The sequence below is a fragment of the Gavialis gangeticus genome, unplaced genomic scaffold (genome assembly GCF_001723915.1).
Source record: "Gavialis gangeticus isolate Ggan-Ray unplaced genomic scaffold, GavGan_comp1, whole genome shotgun sequence".
NCBI lineage: Eukaryota > Metazoa > Chordata > Crocodylia > Gavialidae > Gavialis > Gavialis gangeticus.
This window is the reverse complement of record NW_017729008.1, coordinates 43,918,975-43,938,234: the sequence shown is the minus strand read 5'-3', so window position 1 is coordinate 43,938,234 and position 19,260 is coordinate 43,918,975. Positions and strand designations below refer to the sequence as shown.

At 45.3% G+C, this 19,260-nt stretch overlaps 1 protein-coding gene across 3 annotated transcripts in view; it reads left to right on the top strand.

The window, feature by feature from the left end:
* The window catches only part of PPP6R2 (protein phosphatase 6 regulatory subunit 2), a 137,370-nt gene extending 118,570 nt beyond the window's left edge, over positions 1-18,800 (top strand). For 2 of the 3 annotated variants that reach the window (XM_019509706.1, XM_019509707.1), the window contains exons 22-24: positions 4,367-4,390; positions 12,641-12,796; positions 17,162-18,800. In XM_019509706.1, coding sequence (XP_019365251.1) covers positions 4,367-4,390; positions 12,641-12,796; positions 17,162-17,213 — 232 coding nt within the window. In that variant the 3' untranslated portion in view covers positions 17,214-18,800. The remainder of the gene's footprint in view (positions 1-4,366; positions 4,391-12,640; positions 12,797-17,161) is intronic. The other variant, XM_019509708.1, reaches the window with a different exon arrangement.
* Positions 18,801-19,260: the final 460 nt, after the last annotated feature.

Here is a 19,260-nt window from a genome sequence, read left to right as displayed (position 1 = left end):
AAAAGATGTGGAGAAGCTTGAGAGAGTCCAGAGAAGAGCCAGAATCCAGTATTTATAAGATCATAAGTTCATGGTAACTTTCCAGGCAAAAAGCTTCAAAAGAGTCTTAGTGTCTCTTCCAGCACTTCTAAAAATGGGACACGAATGGTTTTGAAAACGTTATCCTTAGCATTTTCTCTCTTCCCCTTGAACTGTGGGTGCATTAAATCCTTTATGTATTGCAACTATGGTGGTATTTTCACTGCAAGGTCCCTTGGGCTAAAGGCCACATTTCACACAGCCATAGTTCAACCAGAGAAATTAAGTGTTCTGGCTCTTAAGAAGCTGGTGTCTAAAACACCATGAACTTTGAACTTGTAATAACTAATTCTGGGTTTTGTGCTTTCTCCCATTGTTTTCAGAAACGGCTTTGGTTTCAAAGTCATATAAACACTTGAGGAATAGTTTTTATGTAAAATTTCCTAATGTACCCCCATGCAGATGTGGGCTATAATCTGGAGTCATGAGGGAAGTGTACTAGAAAGTGAACCAGGTTCACCTAACATATGACTTACTGTAATGAGTAAGTTTGAGGTATAATCAAACCAGTAGACACCTGAGAGTGCGAAAAGCTGGCTCATTATACCTCGTGCTGCTGCTGAAGTTACACGGTTGTAAAGGAAAATTATTGGAGAAAATAAAAGACTGTCAGATTTTGGTCATTTGAACATGAGCAAACCTGAGTTTTTTGCAATTGGAAAATGTGTAATGTCTGTGTCAGCACAGGCCGCGCCTCATGCTGCACATGTCACATACAAATCACCCGGGCAGCATTTCTTTGCTTGTGGGAATTTGCTTCGGGTGGGTTGCTTAAAAATATGGGACAAGTCTCTAGGCTGAGAGATGGCATGGCCAAGCATGCTCACCTGTGAGAAACCAGGATAGAAGGAAACATGAAAGTCAGTGTAATGTTGCTGATTGTGGAGTTGCGGTATTAACTCTTTTCATAGTGCAGCAGGCTTCGTATTGAACTTCCGCCAATTCTCGTTATAAAGTGAAAACCCTTGGAACAAGTGGAGGTGACGTGCATCTTGCACATGTGTTATTCAGTTCTGAACTGCCAGGATTTGTGGCCGTTTAACTGTCTGCCTTGGTTCACAGTGGTGCTGTCCATCCTGTTTGGCACTGTAACTTTCTATTCACTTCCCAACCAATAGAGAGAGGCAGATTCTCACTTTGGCTAGTTAAACAGATTGTGAGCCGTGACTCTGCCAAGTATACACACTGCAATTGGAAATGGATATTTGAAAGAAATAAGTCACTTAGGAGTTTAGTAAAGTCAAGTCAAAGCATCCACAGCCTGTTTCGCTTTGAATGATTTGCAACTGCTATGCTCACCCTGCTTTTGCAATGAAAACAAATACTTCTATAACCATAATCTCCACCTGAAAAAACATGAATAGTTTCCAAAGTTCACAGCCTCAGTCAGGAATTAAAACAAATAGTTGCTGGGAGCAGGCAGAAGCCTTTAATGTAGATGACGGTAACAGCTGTAGTCAGCTGCCACAGATCTGTCCAGCAGTTTTAACTCATGGCATATGTCCTGTAGTGTGAAATACCTGGTTGGCCAGTTATGAGAATTGAGGCTGACTGGTATTCATCACAGCTGATCTCGATTTCATTTTACTCGCCCATAACAAATTAATCCAATCTGAAACGCTCAATTGTGGGCGCATCAGTTTTTACCCTGTTCCTGGATGACTCCACATAAACCAATGGCAGTGCTCGATAAAAACATCTGCGGTTTCCTGATGAAAAATTCCCTGAATTCAGAGTGCTGATGGGGGTCCATTTCTCTACAGCTCAGTGCTGTCCAAGCTTTAGACATTTGATTCAGCCAGGATTTGAACTCAGTTCTTTCTTTGACTTTGACAAGTCACTCACGGTAAAATTTGCACGTTGAGGGGTCTGAGTTAGTCTCCAAAATCAGTATGTACCAATCTTATACAGAACATGCTGGTTTTTCAGAGGTGCTGGCGTCACTTATTCCCACTCTTTGCAAGAATGGCTGCCAACAACTCTGAGAAATCAGCCTTTAAGTACTTTAAATGCTTGGTGGTAAAATTTTGGTATGAGCATCTTCTCCTTAATTTACTCATTCATGAAATGCAAATATTTAATTCTCTACTTACTGAGGGAATAATGAATTAATGTGTCACATGCTAAAGAATAATTAGTAAGTAGTATTTAAAAACGTGTTTGCCATCATAACATTATATTAAAAGAAAATTCAGTAATTTATCCTCAATTTACTAAAGTAATGCCAGGCTGCATCAGAGATTTTGAAGACTAGAAAGTTTTTCTAGATCACCACAGGGCTTATTTTAGTTTAAGTAGGAGTTCTTTCCCAGGTGCAACCAATAAAGCTTGCCTTTGCTAATCTCTTCCAAAGGAGTTGGAAAACATTGAGCAATGGCTGACAGCAGTTAAAGAAAGGAGATTGGCTTGCAACGGGAGTTCTTAGAGAAAATGTGCATAGCACGTCACTATAATAAGGATGGTTAAGGAAGCATTAAACACTAATAAAGACAATGGATCCAGTATTTATATGTAGGGATTTAGGTCACCTCCTGAGAATTTTTCACCTCTTCACTGTATTGCCGCATTGTATTGTTTTTTCCCTTATAGGACTCCCGGCTGGAATAGCAGCCATGATCTGTTTAATGAGCAGAGTGTGTGACTCACCAGCTCTGATCCATATGGAATTTTAATCTATCCATATGGAATTTTAATCTGCCTTGCACTGTTAGAGAGGCACCAGATGAGTATTTTTAAAGCTGCTGAATTTCCAGTTTCCTTTGGGAAACCTGTGCATCAGAAGGATGACTTGCATTTGAGGCAGATTAATTCCTCTTTCTATATTTTGTCCTGCAGTGATAATACCAAACCTTCATTTAAACTAACCTTTTAAAAAGCTCCAGTGCTTGGACCTTGTATGCCTTATTTCAGATTTTAAATATTTAAGCACTAAAGTTGAGACTTACATTGGCAATGGTGATAAATGTAGGTAACTCGTGTTTCAGTTGTCAGCCCTCTATTTACTGCGGCTTTCCATATAATAATTCCTATTTAGTTCTAACTGCTGACCACGTTGCTCTCACCAAATGTTACTGGCTAGGTTGCCACAGAACTGAAGCCTGTTGTAGCTCTTTAGCCTGCTTTTCAGCTGATGGCGGTGTCATCAGTCTACAGTTAGAAGTAGAAAGACCCTGCTGTTAGGAAGGGTTAAAACTCACCAATAATTCCCTCCTTACCCCCCCTTCCACCCCGGCAGACATAATCCTTGTATCAAGGGATAGTTGATAGAGATATATCTATATAGATATATATAATGATGTCCTTAAGTTTCCTGCCACATAACTTTTCCAAATTTTGGGAACCTCTTTAAATTAGGATCTTGCTTCTTACACGTGCCCCACCAAATAGCGGTTGTACTGGGTACTGTTTATTCTGCTGCGAATCCACAGGTTGGAGCCCTCTTGCTGATGATCTGCATCTAGCCATATGCTTTCTAAGTTATGGTATGGCCCAGATGCACCTGGGTTAACTTTCTCTCCCTGCATTGTACAGCACAACTTTATATGTGACCGTTCTGCTGTAGGTGTATGCTACTCTTAGCAGCAGCTTTAAGTCACAGACAAGTAATAGGATTTTTCAGATAAGCTAGCCAAAATGTTTACCCTGGAAGATCTACGGCAGAGGTTCCCAAACTTTTTCTTACTATGTACCCCCTTCCAAATTTACCAGCTGCCCGTGTACCCCTACCACCATGCATTTTATATTCGAACCCCTTAAATGCCAATTATTATTATAATGAACATTAAATCCACCATTACACAGTTGCTCTTGTGTACCCCCCAGAGATGTCTTGCGTACCAGTTTGGGAGCCCCTGATTTGTGGTAAGCATCACATGGTAAATTTGCTGGGGGAGAAGAAAAGTGCGGGTGTACCTTGCAGGTGATGACCTGTTTCCTGTTACTGCTGTACTTTGTCAATGATTTGGTAACCTAGACTGTGTGCAAGTTTCAGCTTCGAGCAGGATGTTCGGAGGATGTGCTGATTCGGTTACTTGTGTGTCCATTGGATTTAATTTTATGTTGAGGACTCGGTTCACAGTATTCAATTACTGTATGCCTAGAAGAAACCTTGTTAAACATTCCTTGTTATTTCTACAGGAGGGGAAGCTGTCTGAGGATAGCAATGCAAAGTGGTTTCTTTTGTCTGTTTTTGCCGCGATCTTTACTGTTTTCTTTTTATTTCTTCTTTGCTTTCTCTCTGTCTCTGCCTTTCTTGCTGCCTTTCTCTCTTGCTGTGGGTATTGCTCAGAATATTTAGACCTGCAGTCAGAGGGTATGTATAATGGCGACATTTTCAGGGTTCCAAACATCCACCTGACAAGTAATCTCTAATTAAACATTTGCTGCTGGGTTGGGGTTAGGGTAGCTGTACTGCTGGGCTGGCGAATGATGCTGGAAAGCCCATCTTTTCACTATTGTTAAAAATGTGCCCAGAAGTAACACTTTGAAAGCCTGATTTGAGGTTATAGGCAGTCCTGGGTGAAAGATGCAGGCAGAGGCAGTACACTGGTAAAGGAATCATTTAAAAATTAACACAGCATTTGAATAACTCCATACATCTCATCCAGTCCTCGAGTTTCTGCCATTTCACCTGTTCATGAGCTCTTTCTGCAAATAGGAATACCTCTTAACGGTATACAGGAAGGGCCAGTTATTTAGGCTGACTACAGTAAAACCTTGTTAATTGTGCTTTCCTCACACGCTCGATACACCTGCAGAACAGTTCTCTTCTATAAAAATGGGGGACAGTGCTGTTGTGAGATCTCCTAATTTGAGACTTTGCTGTAGTGACATTACTGAACGTTCGCTAGCATGTTACAAAGTAGAATCGGTAATAGAACTAAGTAAGATCTATATTTTGTCAAATCAGAGTCATTTTTTATGGTTAGCATTGCATTTTTAATTGCATTGTACTCATTGCTGTCTAAAATTCATCAATTCAAACAGCGTCTCCCCATCATGTTGTGCAAAATTAGCAAGGCTCTACTGTAATTTCCTTATTAGCTCAGAGATGAAAGGAAAAAACACTGGTGTAATAAATGACAGCATAATTATGTTTCATCATAAAGAACGTACATCACTAAAAAGTTTACTGTCAAAGCAATAAAGGATAGCTAAGTCTTGCAGAGGAAGCCGCTTTTCTGACCTACTGTCATGAGTGAGACAGGAAGTGCAGCTCAGCCTTTACATGCGCCTGAAAGGCAGGAGGCTTTCCAAGCTGTTGCAAGGTGAGTGGTATTTAAAAGTATATTTTGGCCCACTGAAGTGCTTGCTTTTAACCCTGTGCTATTAAATGCCATGTTACACATCTTGAAGGTGTCCTGTGTTTCTCAAGCAGTCAAAAACTGAGCTGCAGTTCTTTAGCCTCATGGCATAGCAGTGTGAGTCAGGCTTCCTGCTGGGAGGCATCAGTCAGATTGAAGCCCTTGTGCAGGGAGCTTCTAGCAGAACTTAGCTGGTAGCGACAAGTCGAGTGTTCTCTAACTTGTGTTGAAAGCAAACACCTCTCTAGCGTAGGATCTTTAAACAGTTTTTGTGAACGTATTATTCAGGGTGTAGGGTTAAGTATGCAATCCAGCAAAGTACAACGTGTAAAGATATCTTCAGCAGTGTTAATTCAGCCATGTCTCACATCCAGGGTTGTTGTGGTATGTGGCTAACAACATAAACAAGCATATAATTTACCTGTAATAAGGAAAGCAGGGAAAGTAAATACTACCTGAATGTAGTATGATAGTTAATCTTTCTGGGAAATGATTTCTGCATTTCCATGTTGTGTGTGCTTGTTTTTTTAATTTTTACCATTTTACATTAGTAGAAGCTTTTGCATTTTATTTCCTCGCTTTTCAAAGGGTATAGAAAGTGTTTCACTGCTGAGCCGTTGTTAAATGTCATACTTAAGCAGCTCCTTTGAAGCTGGGGCATACTAAAAAATTGCAAGCATTTTGCTGTGTATGCTCATGTACAAGTTTAAAAAGTACTACCACCTTTTAAAATTTCTCTCCATGCTGGGCTGATTTTTTTTTTTTTTTCTTCTTCTTTCTTTGGTGACTAAAACTTTGTCATGTTTATCATCTATATTGCTACCTGGCTTTAAATTAGGTACTAATATCTTTTCTATATGCTCCATTTTCTGAAAAACAATTGAAATCCCTTTCAACTCAAACTTCTGGCATATCCAAAAACCAAACCAAAAAACAAAACTCACCCTGACCTGAGACCAATCACAAAAATTTCAGCCTCAAAGAATGTCTTAATGAGCAGCAATGGAAACGAGTTTAGAACAAAAGCTGGAATTCAGTGGGTGCATCTACACATACATTAACACGCTTTAGTTAATGTGCATTAAATCTAGTACCTCTGGTCACTTTTACACATGCTCCAGAGGTGGAGGGGACAGCACTTTAATTAGAGCATCTCAGAGAGCTGTTCTAATTAAAGCCCTGCCATATCTCATGTATCAGCCCCCTTCACTTAAAAATGGCAGCAGGTGTGCTTGAACTAAAGCTTGTTTGACAAGGTTTAGTTCAAGCACCCCCGCCATCGTTTTTAAGCACGGTAACACTGATACAAGAGATGTGGTGCTTTAATAGCACAGTAAATGTACTCCATGGTTATGTATAGGTGCCCTCCATTGTGAGGTACTAGAAAAATGCACGTTACCCTGTCTTAATGTATATTAGCTAAAGAGCACAGTTTTTAAGTGACACTTAATGCGTGTTAGCCTATTTTAATGCACATTAGCTAAATAGCACAGTTTTTAGTGACACTTTAAGCGCCTTAAAATAAGCTAATGCGCATTAAAGCACATGTGTAGATGTGCCCAATCTGAACTAGTGCTTCTTACCAGTGGAAACCATTTCATTTCTTTAATTGTATATTGCAGGTCTCATTTTGTAAAGTCTCTTGTAAAGGCTGCTAACTTCTGTGCTTTGGATCCACTGAGTGGAGCACCTATACAACCGCTTTGGAAGTTCCTACTTTTGCTTCCAATAATAGTTAAGATTGAGGATGAAACTGTTTAGCTTATATCCCTGCCAGCAGCAGTGAAAACCTGCCAATTCCTTCTGCCGAAATAGCTCTTGAAATAGTAGCTGGCAATGGTTGTTGTTTCCATTGCTTTGGGCATGAACTCCGAGGTGAGAGCTGGCATTCTCTCCGCTGCTTGATGAGGGCTCCGGAAAAGGAGTGTGGCAATGATGGCATTTGCAATTACAGCAGAGCTGTTGCTTTTCATTCTTCCATGATTGCGCAAGGGATTTTGGTGGAGCATCTGCTGACATGCAGCAGAGAGAATGGCCCTCCAGTTTCCCAGACTGAATGGAGTTATATTGTCACCGTGGATGTTTTGAGCTCTCCCGTTTTGGGATACATTTTTCTTTTCCGTGCCTGCTGGACTGTTCATCCTGCATGACCTGTTGGTTTCTTATTTGTTTATGGGAAGCATGAAAAATAAGCCCACAAGTCGGCTGTCTTGCTCATATCTTGTTCCGCCACTAACTCGAAGGGTTGCTGAAATGCATTTAGTGCATTTTTCCAAAACGATGCATGCTGTGGAAAATCGGGCATGTGCCATGTCTCCAGCACTTTTATTGAAATGTTAAATATCCATTTCCTTGATCTGACTTGTGCTTGTTTAATTACAAGGTGACCAAACTGATGGTCACGGCTTTCGCTGTCAGAATTGAAAACGTTTGTCAAAGATGGACGTTGAGCTCAATAATTGTCATAGATATGATCTTTTACGTTGGGCTTCTACGACTTAAAATGGCATATTTGCTTCTGGAACCGCTCAGTGAAGCCCTACCATGTTATGTGACCTCCTGTAATTACTGGCCAGCGGATGGTTTTGACAGCCTGTTGACAAGTGTGTCATTAGCATGGCTGCCATTGCACTTCCTTTGTTCACAAAATTCAGCTTGCAAGGGCTCGTTTCTGGGCTTAGCATGGAGCACGTCGTGTTTAGGTGTGCTGTTTATACAAGTCTTGTGTATCCATTTGTAGTGTCACCATCCTTCCTAGTATGTTCTTGCAATATTTTGATGTCTATGATACTTACTGATTGTTTACCAAAGAGAGACTAGCGGATAACTAAAGTGTATCCCAGGAGCCACGATAGTAAGCTTCGGAGGTGGGTAGAATTGGACTCTAAGGTTATTTTATTCAGTGTTACCTTGACTAATACTAAAGACCTTTGTATCATTGACCACTTCAAGCTGACTTCTTTACAGATGATTTGACAATGAGAGTTGTTTCAGTGTTGTGCTCATCGTTGTGAAAAACCACAATTAGGTGATGTGGTCTGGGGGTCCCCCCCATTCAAGTGGTGTGAATCAGATTCCATCTGGCACGTCGAAATTCCCACTCAAGTTGTGGGGACCTTCATTGTGCCAACCTGTGGGCTAGTGAGAGGCTGAATGCAGCAGCATTGATTGTGCTGGCAAAGCTTAAGTTTGTCGTTGTAAAGAGCTTCCCTAGTAAAGCTGGGCGGGAGGGAGGAGTAGAAATGAGAGACTCAACAGAATTAAAAGACGTTAGAGGATAGGGGAGGAAAGGCAACCTGAAAAATTAAAAGATAAAAATACGAACCTTTCCTTGCACAGAAGCATCCGAGTGAAGCTGACAGATAGATAGAGCCTCCTTTCTTTAATATTCCTCCATCATTCCCATCAGGCCAGGCCTCTCTTGGTCTGCTGTCTGGTACTGTGTAAACCAGTACAGCCTGTTCCACGGTTGGGTTGTCGGTGACTAAACCGACACCCCCACCTGGGCTAAACTGGGTGAGGATGGTGTGTGAACACCCAGCAGGACTAAAAACAAGACTTGTCAAAGGGTGGATGAGCTCCCTGTGAGCCAACGACTGTCCATACCTGGAGAAGAGAAGGGCACCGCCAGGTCGCTTTGCCTGAAGACTCGCTGATGATGCGCAGCATCTAAGGTGCCTCAGCTGTCACGGTTGCCTTGGAGCTGACTTGACTTGACTTGATTCTTCATTAGCTGGACAGCTTGACACTATTTAACTACTGATCATTTTTCTTCTAGGATGCTTTTGAGACCTACAGTAACCCCAAAGGGTGAACATATCAGTTCTCTCCTCAGGAGGAAATTACACTTTCAGGGAAGTTATTGGAGGGAGGGAGATTAGCTTTGGCGATAACTCTGAAGTAGGGCAAAGGGAGCTAAGCTTCTAGGTTCAGACAGATGATATTACCAAAGAAAGCTCATTGCAAATAATTCTGTGGGGCGCATATTACTCCTTAGGGATTGCACGTGCGCTAAGAAGTGACAACTCGGTGCTAAGCTGGACAGTAGTGCATCTTTCTCTGAGAAACAAGTTGGCAACATTTGAAATTCTTTGCTAAAGAGAGAGGTGAATTACCAGTTATTCAGACAGACTGATGACAGGCAAATGTCTGAGACAAATTACTAGGCAAGCAAAGGAGGAAGCTATCTGGTGGCAGCTGCCTGACCATTGTTGTACTGGGAGGATACTTGTTTTTTCCCCCAGAGGCAATCAAGAGCCAGTGAGTGTTTTCTTAATAGCCACATAGAAGAGAATTGATGCCTGCTCTTTGAAAAGGGTATAAACTTTCTTAAAACCAAGATGAACCCCAAATAATGGGCTTTCTGGTGTACTCTTGGGATTTCATAGAATCATAGACAAGGAGGGCTGGATGGGAGCTCAGGAGGTCACATCTCCAACCCCCTGCTCAAAGCAAGACCAGCCCCAACTACATCATCCTGGCCAAGGCTTTGTCTACCCAGTTCTTGAAAACCTCCAAGGATGGAGACTCCACCACCTCTCCGGGGAGCCTAGTCCAGTGTTTCACCACTCTCCTTGTGAGATTTTCCTTCTAATACCCAACCTCAACTTCCCTTGCTGCAGCTGGAGCCCGTTGCTCCTTGTCCTGTCGTCTGCTCCCACTGAGAACAGTCCAGCTCCAACCTCTTTGCAGCCCTGCTGCAGGGAGTTGAAGGCTGTTATCAGATCCCCCTCAGTCTAGATTTTCAGTGATGGCTTGGATTTGAGGCTAATTCCAAACGTAGCTGTGACTTATAATTTTTATTTTAACCCCTTCATCTTTTTAGGTATCTAAAATAGGAATATCAATTCTGCTAGAGTTTTTCCATCTCCACAATAAAGTCAATGCTACCTATCCCCAGGGGTTAAGGCTTCATTGACAGTGGTCAGAGTGCCCCAAGATCCCTTCATCTTTATTTCTTTCCTTTTTTCCCCCCATTGGTTGGGTATTCCTATAGATGAGGCACATTCAGCCAACCCTGAAATCTTGATGTTGCTCCACTGTATGTAACATCCAGCGGCTGACCTCTGTAGCTTTGTGTCCATCCACGAACAACCTGCCATTGGGAGGAGACTTTTCAGATTCCTCTGGTCCAAATTAGTAAGTGCGGATGTGTGTTTGTTGCTTTGATAGGGGGCTGGTCTTGATCCAGCAGGTCTTTTCCAGCCCTGTGTTGACAGGCATGGAGAGTCCATGTACACAGCTTCTAAATGTAAGTCACTGAGTCATGATCCATAATATTTGGAGAGAGCAGTCCTGAGTGCAAAAGACCTTCAGGGATCTGCAGAAAACAGTCCAAATGGGCAATCTGGCTATAATGGTGTGCATCAATAAAAAGCCCAAAGGAAATGGACCCTGCTTCCCTGCGCTGGAAAGATACTCTTGATGGCCACTTACCCACTGGGGAAGGAAGACCATTGTAGGCCAGCTTGAGCCTGCTGATTAAATGACTCACGCAAGTGGGCTTGGACCAGGAGAAAAGACCTTGGGATCTGTCTGGAGTGGGAAATGTCTGAGCTGTAGTTAGTGCCAGTGAACAACAAACGGGAAGGCTACGCTGCACAGACTCGGTTGTAAAGCCATTTGGGTCCATTGCTCAGAGATTGCTTCCTCAGTCTCTCTCCAGCCATCCTCAGGAGAGGAAAAAATGTTGCATTACTATTTATTATAGTCACAGCAGCTTAAACATGTTGTAGTGATTCCCTGGCCCCTGTAATTGGAGAGTTATCAGGATTTCCAGGCCCCAGAAGGCTGTGTGGATAAGTTGTGCTCCATTCTGACTGCTTCACTTCCCTTCTTCACCTCTCAGTCCAGGTTTTCAGTCTCCTCCCTTGAAGTTTTGGCATCTGTTTTGTCCCTCCATGAGCCCATTGTAGGCAGAGCAATTTCTGTGCAGCCCATAATAGTCTGGATCATGAAGAGCTTGATGCATTTAACTGTTTCCTGTATGAGGAGCCCACGGAGATAGGGATAGGCTTAGTGTGGTCCTGCCTGAATTTATGAAGCCATTTGAAGCCACAAACCACCGTGACTTAGCCTTTCTGAAGGCAGAAGTCTAGTCCTGCTCACAGACCTGCCCTTTCCCAAATCCTTGTAGCAAGAAGTGCATTAACTTTATTTTAGGCTCTCTCCAAAGACAAGCAAGAGGGGTTGAAAACAGTGCTCACTCATTGTAAAACATGCAAAATGTAGAATTTTATTGAAGTGGCTCCTTTCTCCACTTGGAAATGGTGTTTTTTGCTTTAATATTAACGTCCAAGGCACATTGACCTTGCCTGCAGCTTTACTGCCTGCAGGTTTTGTGGTGTCTGCTCTATTTTGTTTTATAGCCACATCTTTGGAACTGCGTATTTCCAGGCAGGGGGCTCTGCTGTGCTACGTATCTTTAAGGACGCTTGATTGCGACTAAAGGTCACTCTTAATCTCTGGTCATCAATTGTAAGAGATCACCAGTTCTCCATTATCTTCTACACAATTTTAGAGGGTTTGTTTAATTCAAACTTTACATGCAAATGGCAGGTACTTAATTTGGAAGGAAACCGTAGGTCAGAGCTATCGGGGTCCCTGTTATTGAGCGAGAATAATGACCTGCTGGAATCAACAGCTTGAGTTGTGGGTTTGGGGACAGCCAGCTTTGGCTGGGTGCAGTATTACTGCCCCAAGAAGCAGATAATATGCAGCCACTGTTCTAGGTAAGTAGTTTTCTTTTATCCAGCAGCAAACTCAATTGGTGAGCCCTCTTCCCTTGCAAGCAACCTGTTTGAATGCCCCCCATTTACTGGGCCCTGCCTTGCCAACCTGACAGGTCAATAATATAATAACAGTGTTTGTTCTCCATTCTCCAGCTCAGGACACACCCTGCGGTAGAGTTTTTATATCTAGAGGAGCGTTAATCCATTTCCCTTGCAGGCAACAAAGATGTGTGGCAGTCTCACAGGCTTGCTTCTGCTGCAGAGAAAGGAAGCAGCCTTCTTGAGAGTTGTTGGGTTTTGTGTGTTTTCAGTGTCCAGCTGATTTTTGGGAAACGTAGCCCCTGGATCTATCTGATGCTTGTAATTCCAGCTAGATTTTGCAGCTTGTTTGAATTTGTCCAGTAAATAACTCCATTTTGTGGAAGCGTGACCTCTGTACTACAAGTAGCAGAGAATCTGTTGTCCTGCCTTGGAATTGAACACCTCTTCGTGGCCAGTTTAACTTGAACTTGAGTTCTCCTCACACAGTGATGCAGACTGCATGGTGATCGACAAGCTGACCATCACTGATATGGCAACGACAAAGGTCTCCAAGCCACTGAACAGCACGGCCCAGCATTCGGAGGAGCACCAGAACGCTGCAGCTGTTGGTACGGTTGCTACGGAAGCCACAGCAAAAGACAGGTGAGCCGGTCATAGTAGAATTGAATCAGATAGCTTTAGCACTAGTGCTGGCATCAAACTATCCTGTTGGCTGCTCTGACTCAAATGTCTCGTGGTCCCGCTAGGCTGAAGGCAGTGTAGCTGGTGATTGCAGCGTCAAGCGCACATCCTTCAGTTTCTCACGGGTTTTATTACATCTGTGTCGCTGTTAAGCATCTGGATATTTTTAACAGTTCCTGTGCATAGCGGGGTGGGGGGATTAAAATTAAAGTAAATATATTACTTCAAATATCCTGAAGGGAAAGGAACTGTTTAACTTAAAAGGATAGCGCTGGCATAAGGACAAACAGGTCTAGACTGGCCATGAGTAAATGAGGCTGGAAATGGGTTAGGTTCCCAAGTACCAAAGCAGTGGGGGCCCGAAAGTCTCCCAGTAGAAGTACTGAAGCACAAAACGTGACTGCTGCTAAGATGGAGCTCTGTAAGTGTCTGAAGGGGATGGTGTGCTGTAGATTTATGCAGCAGCAGGGAGCCGGACTGGATGACTTGCTGTCAGGACAGCAAAGCAGTGGACAAGAGGAAGCTGTGCCTAGGGAAGTCGTGACACCTCCGTCGCTGGAGGTGTTCAGGAAGAGGCCGGGCGGGAATAGCGGTGCCTGTCTTCTGCTATGAGTATTTGCCAGGCTTCAGGGCTTTGCTGCCCACCATGTGGGGCCTGGAAGGAATTTTTCCCCCCTCCTGCTGTGACATGCGCCAGGGGTCTTTTTTCACCTTCCTCAAAGGCAGAGGGTGTTGGCTGTAGTGAAGGCTGGGGATTACAACTGGGCTGTGCCAGTGCTCCTACTGGGACTGAAACTGGGAGGATCTTGGCTAGAGGGTTTTGCCCCTGCTGAGGGTTGCTGCATTTGGGGTCAGGAACGGATTTTACCCCTGGTAATGGTTGGTATGACATGTGGGATTGGATTTGCCTTCCTCTAGCACGGGCACGGCCTCTGCTTGGGATCTCCTGCACGTATTTTAGCAGCCTTTGCAGCAGCTGGATGTTGGCTCCCGTGGTCCCCCTGCTTCACCTGTGGCAGATTTGGGTGTGATGTCTGGCACTGTGTCAGGATCGACTGTGTAGTTTTGCGAATAGGTTACATAATGTATTTGTTTGGGACGGCTTGGACAGGGCTGATCCTGCCCCAGGTGGGCAGTTAGACTCGATGACCTCTGGAGGTCCCTTCCAGCCCCACTTCTCTAGAATTTCATGATTGCAGGCTCTCCCTGCACCAGCAGCATGGTGCAGTGGGGAGTGATGCTCGATCCCAACAGTCGCACTTTCTGCCATACATGTGTGCAAGGCAGGAAGCAGGATTGATGCGATTGCGCTTCAGATCCCAGAACACCTTTAATTTGACATCTGTCAGGGGTCCTAGAGGCCTGAGAAGCATGACTTTTGAGGAAAGGCTGAAAGAACTAGGACCATTTAGTTTGGAGAGGGGAAAACTGAGGGGGGGATTTGTTAGCAGTCTGCAAATACTGGAAGGGCGATTTGGAGAGAGGATGGAGGTAGGCTGTTCTCTGCAACTGCTGGGGACAGGACTAGGAGCAATGGCCTCAGGCTCTGGCAGCAGAGAAAACTGAGGTTGGAGATGAGGAGGGACTTTCTTGCTCTGAGGGTGGTCAAGCACACAAAAACATGGTGGCATCTCCTTCCCTAGACATTTTCAAGAGCAGGCTGAACAGACACTTGTTTTAGTCAGGAATGATCCTGCCTGGAGCAGGGGGTTGGACTAGATTCCCCCATGAGGTCCCTCTCAGCCCTATTTTCTTTTGATCCTGCTTCTTCTGTGAAGCTCTGAAGGAGGGTGTGGAGAAGCCATGCTTGTATCCAGCTGGCTTTGATTTCTTTCATCCTTGCCCATCTGAGTACAGACCTGCCTATGGAACAAGGACTACACTGGTTGCAGTGGCCACTGATTTTCCTCCTCGTACTGGGTGGTGACCAGATGTTCAGGTGATTTTTGGGAGATCTTTCAGCTGCCTTTGGTATCAAGGATCAAGCAGCATTGCTTACGCATAGCGGGGAACTGTCTCTCTTTCCTTGCCTTCCTTCTCTGCTGTAAGACCACAATGGATGGTGGCGGATGGAAAACTCTCAGGTATGAGATACTGCCAGATGCCATTGTGTCTCCCTTCTGTCCCACCTGCCGGTGGGGCTGTCAGTATGGAGGGAAGGGGGGGTGCTGCATTTTCAGCTGTCTTCTCAGAGTCAGGTGATGTAGTTCAGCCCCTTGGCCACCATTGAGTTGAGACTGGCAAGGGTGAGAGCAAGCTGGTTGAGCCTTAACAGTGTGGCATGGTGGGGGGTAAGCAGAAGCCACAAGAAGAGACCTCTGAGGGGTATATCTGCCAGTAGTTACTGGTGCTCACAAATTCGGGCTGATTTTTTGACCCCAGCTGGTGTCATTGCAGCGGTGACCCGGTCAGCTCGCTTTGATCTGTGCCTGATAAAGAGCATGTGGTCTGTCCTTTCAGGATTGGACTGGCTCTCTATGCATTTGTCACCCTGGGATTTACCCCACTGCCACGCACTTTTTGAGGGACTGCGCCCTCAGACCCATTGGAGACGGCAGCTGGGGTCAAAGCATTGTGATTTCCTTCTGGCATGCCACCTGGCATCCTGCTGGAAACGTGGGGTGCCAGAGTCCTGAGATCTGTGTTGGCCGCCCTCCGCCTGCTTTCTGGGCGCCTGAGGTGTTGGTTGGGGTGTCTCAAGCTCTGACTGGCCAGGGAGCAGTCTACTGTGCCATCCTGCAGATGCTGGCAGCAGAGGTGCCCGCGCTGGGTCTCTTCCATGAGAGGAGAGCAGGTTGGCAAGCATTCTGTGTAAAAGCTCCAGGATCGGCTTTTCTTTTCATCTGAAATAGCCCAATTGTAGGAGCTTTCTGAGCAGGCTGAAGCAGGAGCCCTAGGGGGAGAAGCTGGGGTAGGAATATGGCTGCCTAGCCAAGCTCCTGATTTTGTGTTGCTAATGTAATTGCCTGCGCTCTATGATGAATTCTGTAATGGCCCCAGGAGCTTTGTGCACCATGCTGGGGAAGGGGTGTTAGCAGGGAAATCCCTGCCCTTCTGCTCCCCCACTGTGTGTTAGCTTCTTCTTCCTTTCCTAAACTGATTTGTTTTAATTAAACTTGGGTTTGCAGTTGACTACTGCTACTGTAGGGAGCACCTAGTCAGGACTAGGGGCCTCTCACATTGTGGACCATGTAAATATACCCTAAGACCTTCCCTGCCCCAAAAAGCTGGCAAGCTTAAGCAGAGCAGACAGGCAAATTGTTGAAGTACGTGAGCTTTTGTTAAGAGGAGGCTAGATGAACACCTTGCTGGGGTCGTTTGACCCCAGTACTCTTTCCTGCCATGGCACAGGATCAGACTTGATGATCTGCTCAGGTCCCTTCCAACCCTAGAAACTATGAAACATTTTCCTTTGAGATCCATGTCCCTTCCCCCAGTGATCATTTCCTCCTCCGCCCAAGATCTTTCTCTGCCTGTGCATGCCTGCCGAAATGCCCTTGTTTCACGCTGCCTGTCCCACAGAAGTGCTACGCCTGGTTTTTGTCTGATTGGTACGTTCAAAGCAAAACCAGTTATGCTAAGGAAGTAGAGCGACAAGCGAAGTTTCAGCTACCCAGCACGTTTCAGAGGAGGGGTGCGAGTGAAGCTGGGAGCCAGGGGCACGCTGCTCTGCATCCTGGCTTGATGTCTGTTCTGTTGTTGGATTTGGGCAAATGACTTGGAAGATACTCGGTATGAGTACTTTCAAAGAGGAGCTTTCTGAGCAGCCTCCAAAGAGGATAGATCTGGACTGTTCCCAGTGGGGGAAGATGACAGGACAAGAAGCAGTGGGCTCCAGCTGCAGCAAGGGAATTTAGGTTGGCTATTAGGAAAAAGTTTCTCTGTAGGAGGGTGGTGAAGCACTGGGACAGGCTCCCCAGAGAGGTGGTGGACTCTCCATCCTTGGAGGTGTTTAAGCTCCAGCTGGACAAGGCCTTGGCTGGGATGATGTAGTTGGGGCTGGTCCTGCTTAGAGCAGGTGTTGGACTAGATGTCACCTCCTGAGCTCCCTCCCAGCCCTCCTTGTCTGTGATTCTGTGACTTGTTTGCTACAACTTCTTTTGGAAAATGGGAGGAATGTACTTACCTTCCTGCTGGACAGGTTCCCTGAGGGGATATAGAAGAGGTAAGTGACTGTGGTTACAGCTATTAGAAGGAACAGGTGCTGGTAGAATGGGGTAAACACTACAGGAAAAAGGAACTTTCCAAGGATTAAAGTAAGCTTGAAGCTGAGCGGGTGACACAGCTGTTGCATTTCTCTGATGTTGCTCTTTGTTTTTCCTGTAGGAAGGAAGAGGTCTTACCGTGTGCCGAAGCCACATTAAATGGCCCCGCTTGATGAAGCGAATGCAATGGGACATGTGTGATCCAGGCCAGGCTGCTACCTGGTGATGCAATTTGTCAGTTTTTTTCATTTTAATTTTATTTTTTAATAAATGCTGCATTGATGAGAGAGCTGGCATTCAGGACCAGACGCGATTCCAACACCAACAACCTGTTCTGAAAGACACTTGCATTGTCTAAATGTAGCATGGATCAGTTAGTCATCAGAGTGACTGGGTCCTACCCAAGCAAGCCTTCTGCCTGGTTTCAGTTCCTTGTCCCCCTTCCTCTTCTCCCCTGGTTTTTTTGTTTTCTCTCTGGGGTTCAGTCCTGTTTCCTTAGTGTTATTGCACACAGTATTCAGCTTCTCTTCAGAAAGGTAGCAGGTCTAACGCTGGGGCTTGGACAGTGCACAAAAAGTCCTGCAGTCGTCTGACCAAAGTTCCTGATGGAGCTGCCTCGGGCAGCATTTGCACCGCTTTTGTATAGCAATAAAGCCTTATCAGAAACATTTCATAGGAGGAAAAGATACAAACACTTCAAACGGGATGTGGCAGGGAGGGATATTTTTTTTCTGTGGGGTGGGAGGGAAGACATCAACATGGTCCCAAGCCAGAGGCCAGATAGCAAAGTTAGCGTAACACTGAACCATCTTGAGACATGGGAGATCTCTGCGTTCCAGTGAATGGCACCGTGCTCTGATCTCTGGCGACGTGACAGTTCACTGCAGGATCTTGGACCATTTTAGCAGCTGGTCACTTCCGTCCGAGCCATCCAAGCTCAACCCTCTGGATGTCATCCTACGTTGGGCTGGGAAGCGTGCAAAGGAGGTAGCGTGTCATGCTCGTCGGCTGAGAGGACAGCGACCCACGGGACGGCTGCCATGCAGGGAGAGGAGCAGACGTGGCCCAACCAGGTGATGAGGTGCTTGCTGGCTTTTTGGAAACTAATGTGTTTTCAGATTCATATGGAGATCTTTTTTGGTTTTCTGTTCTGTTTTTAAAAGTTTTTAATGGATGCAGGAACAGCAACACTTTTGCACTTTGTACCTAGCGACAGCATTGGAGAGGGAAGCGACCCCATCACGGGACTCTTGCTGTTACTCTCCATGTAGTCAAGTCGCAGAGAGGGCTGGGGGGCACGCTGCTCCCAGGCTAGTGGATAGAGCAGGGTGGGGGACAGGACTACACCTCAAATGACCTGGGAGCAGGGTCAGTTCAGGATGGGTATTTGACCCTGGAACAGAGGATCCTCTGCATAAGCATGTAGGACCTTCTCCAGCATAAAGACTGTACCAGTGTCTGCCCCAGGTCCGCACTGATGTCGAGCCCAGTGTGCTGGCCTCAGCCACAAGCTTGTTCCCAGACTGGACTTGTGCACATAGATCATACGGGTGTAGAAGCTGGGCCACTTCAGCTCCGGGCTCGTGCTGGTAACAGCAGACTGCCATAAACAGTGCTCGCTCTATACCCCCGTAGGCTTTACTGCTCGTGTGTAAGCTGTGTGCTGAGACCCACCTGTCCTCTCTTCGATGCCACTTATTTTCCCAATCCGAGGTCTAAGCTGGAAAATCGTTTACTTTGGAATAAAAGCATAAAGCTTGGCACATAGGTAACTAGATGGCTTATTTTCAGAGATACTCTCATCCATGCAGTCTGAGGGACTCTGCCTTGTAAGTATGAGAGAGTGCCTTGCACTGGCCTCCCATCGTGAGCAAAAGCACACCTGCCATAGTCAGGTTTGATTTTCAGAGTGCTCTGGTTTCGCCTCTCTGATACCGCATATGCCATGTTCTGTATAAAAGGTGGAGATGGAGAGGCTTGCCCCAGTCCAGCAGGCTAGACTGTCCTATTATGAGTATTTCGCAGCGAAGTGCCCCAACGGAAGCCTGAAATTTATTGTCATTTTTGATCTAGGGCAGCCTGAGGATTGCCTTTGAGCATCAGTGATGTAGTCAGCTGTGATTCCCTGGCCAGGAAAACCCTTTGTGGCACAGCTAGTGGTTCTTAGAGATCTCTCTCTCCCTCTCTCTCTCTCTCTCTCTCTCTCTCTCTCTCTCTCTC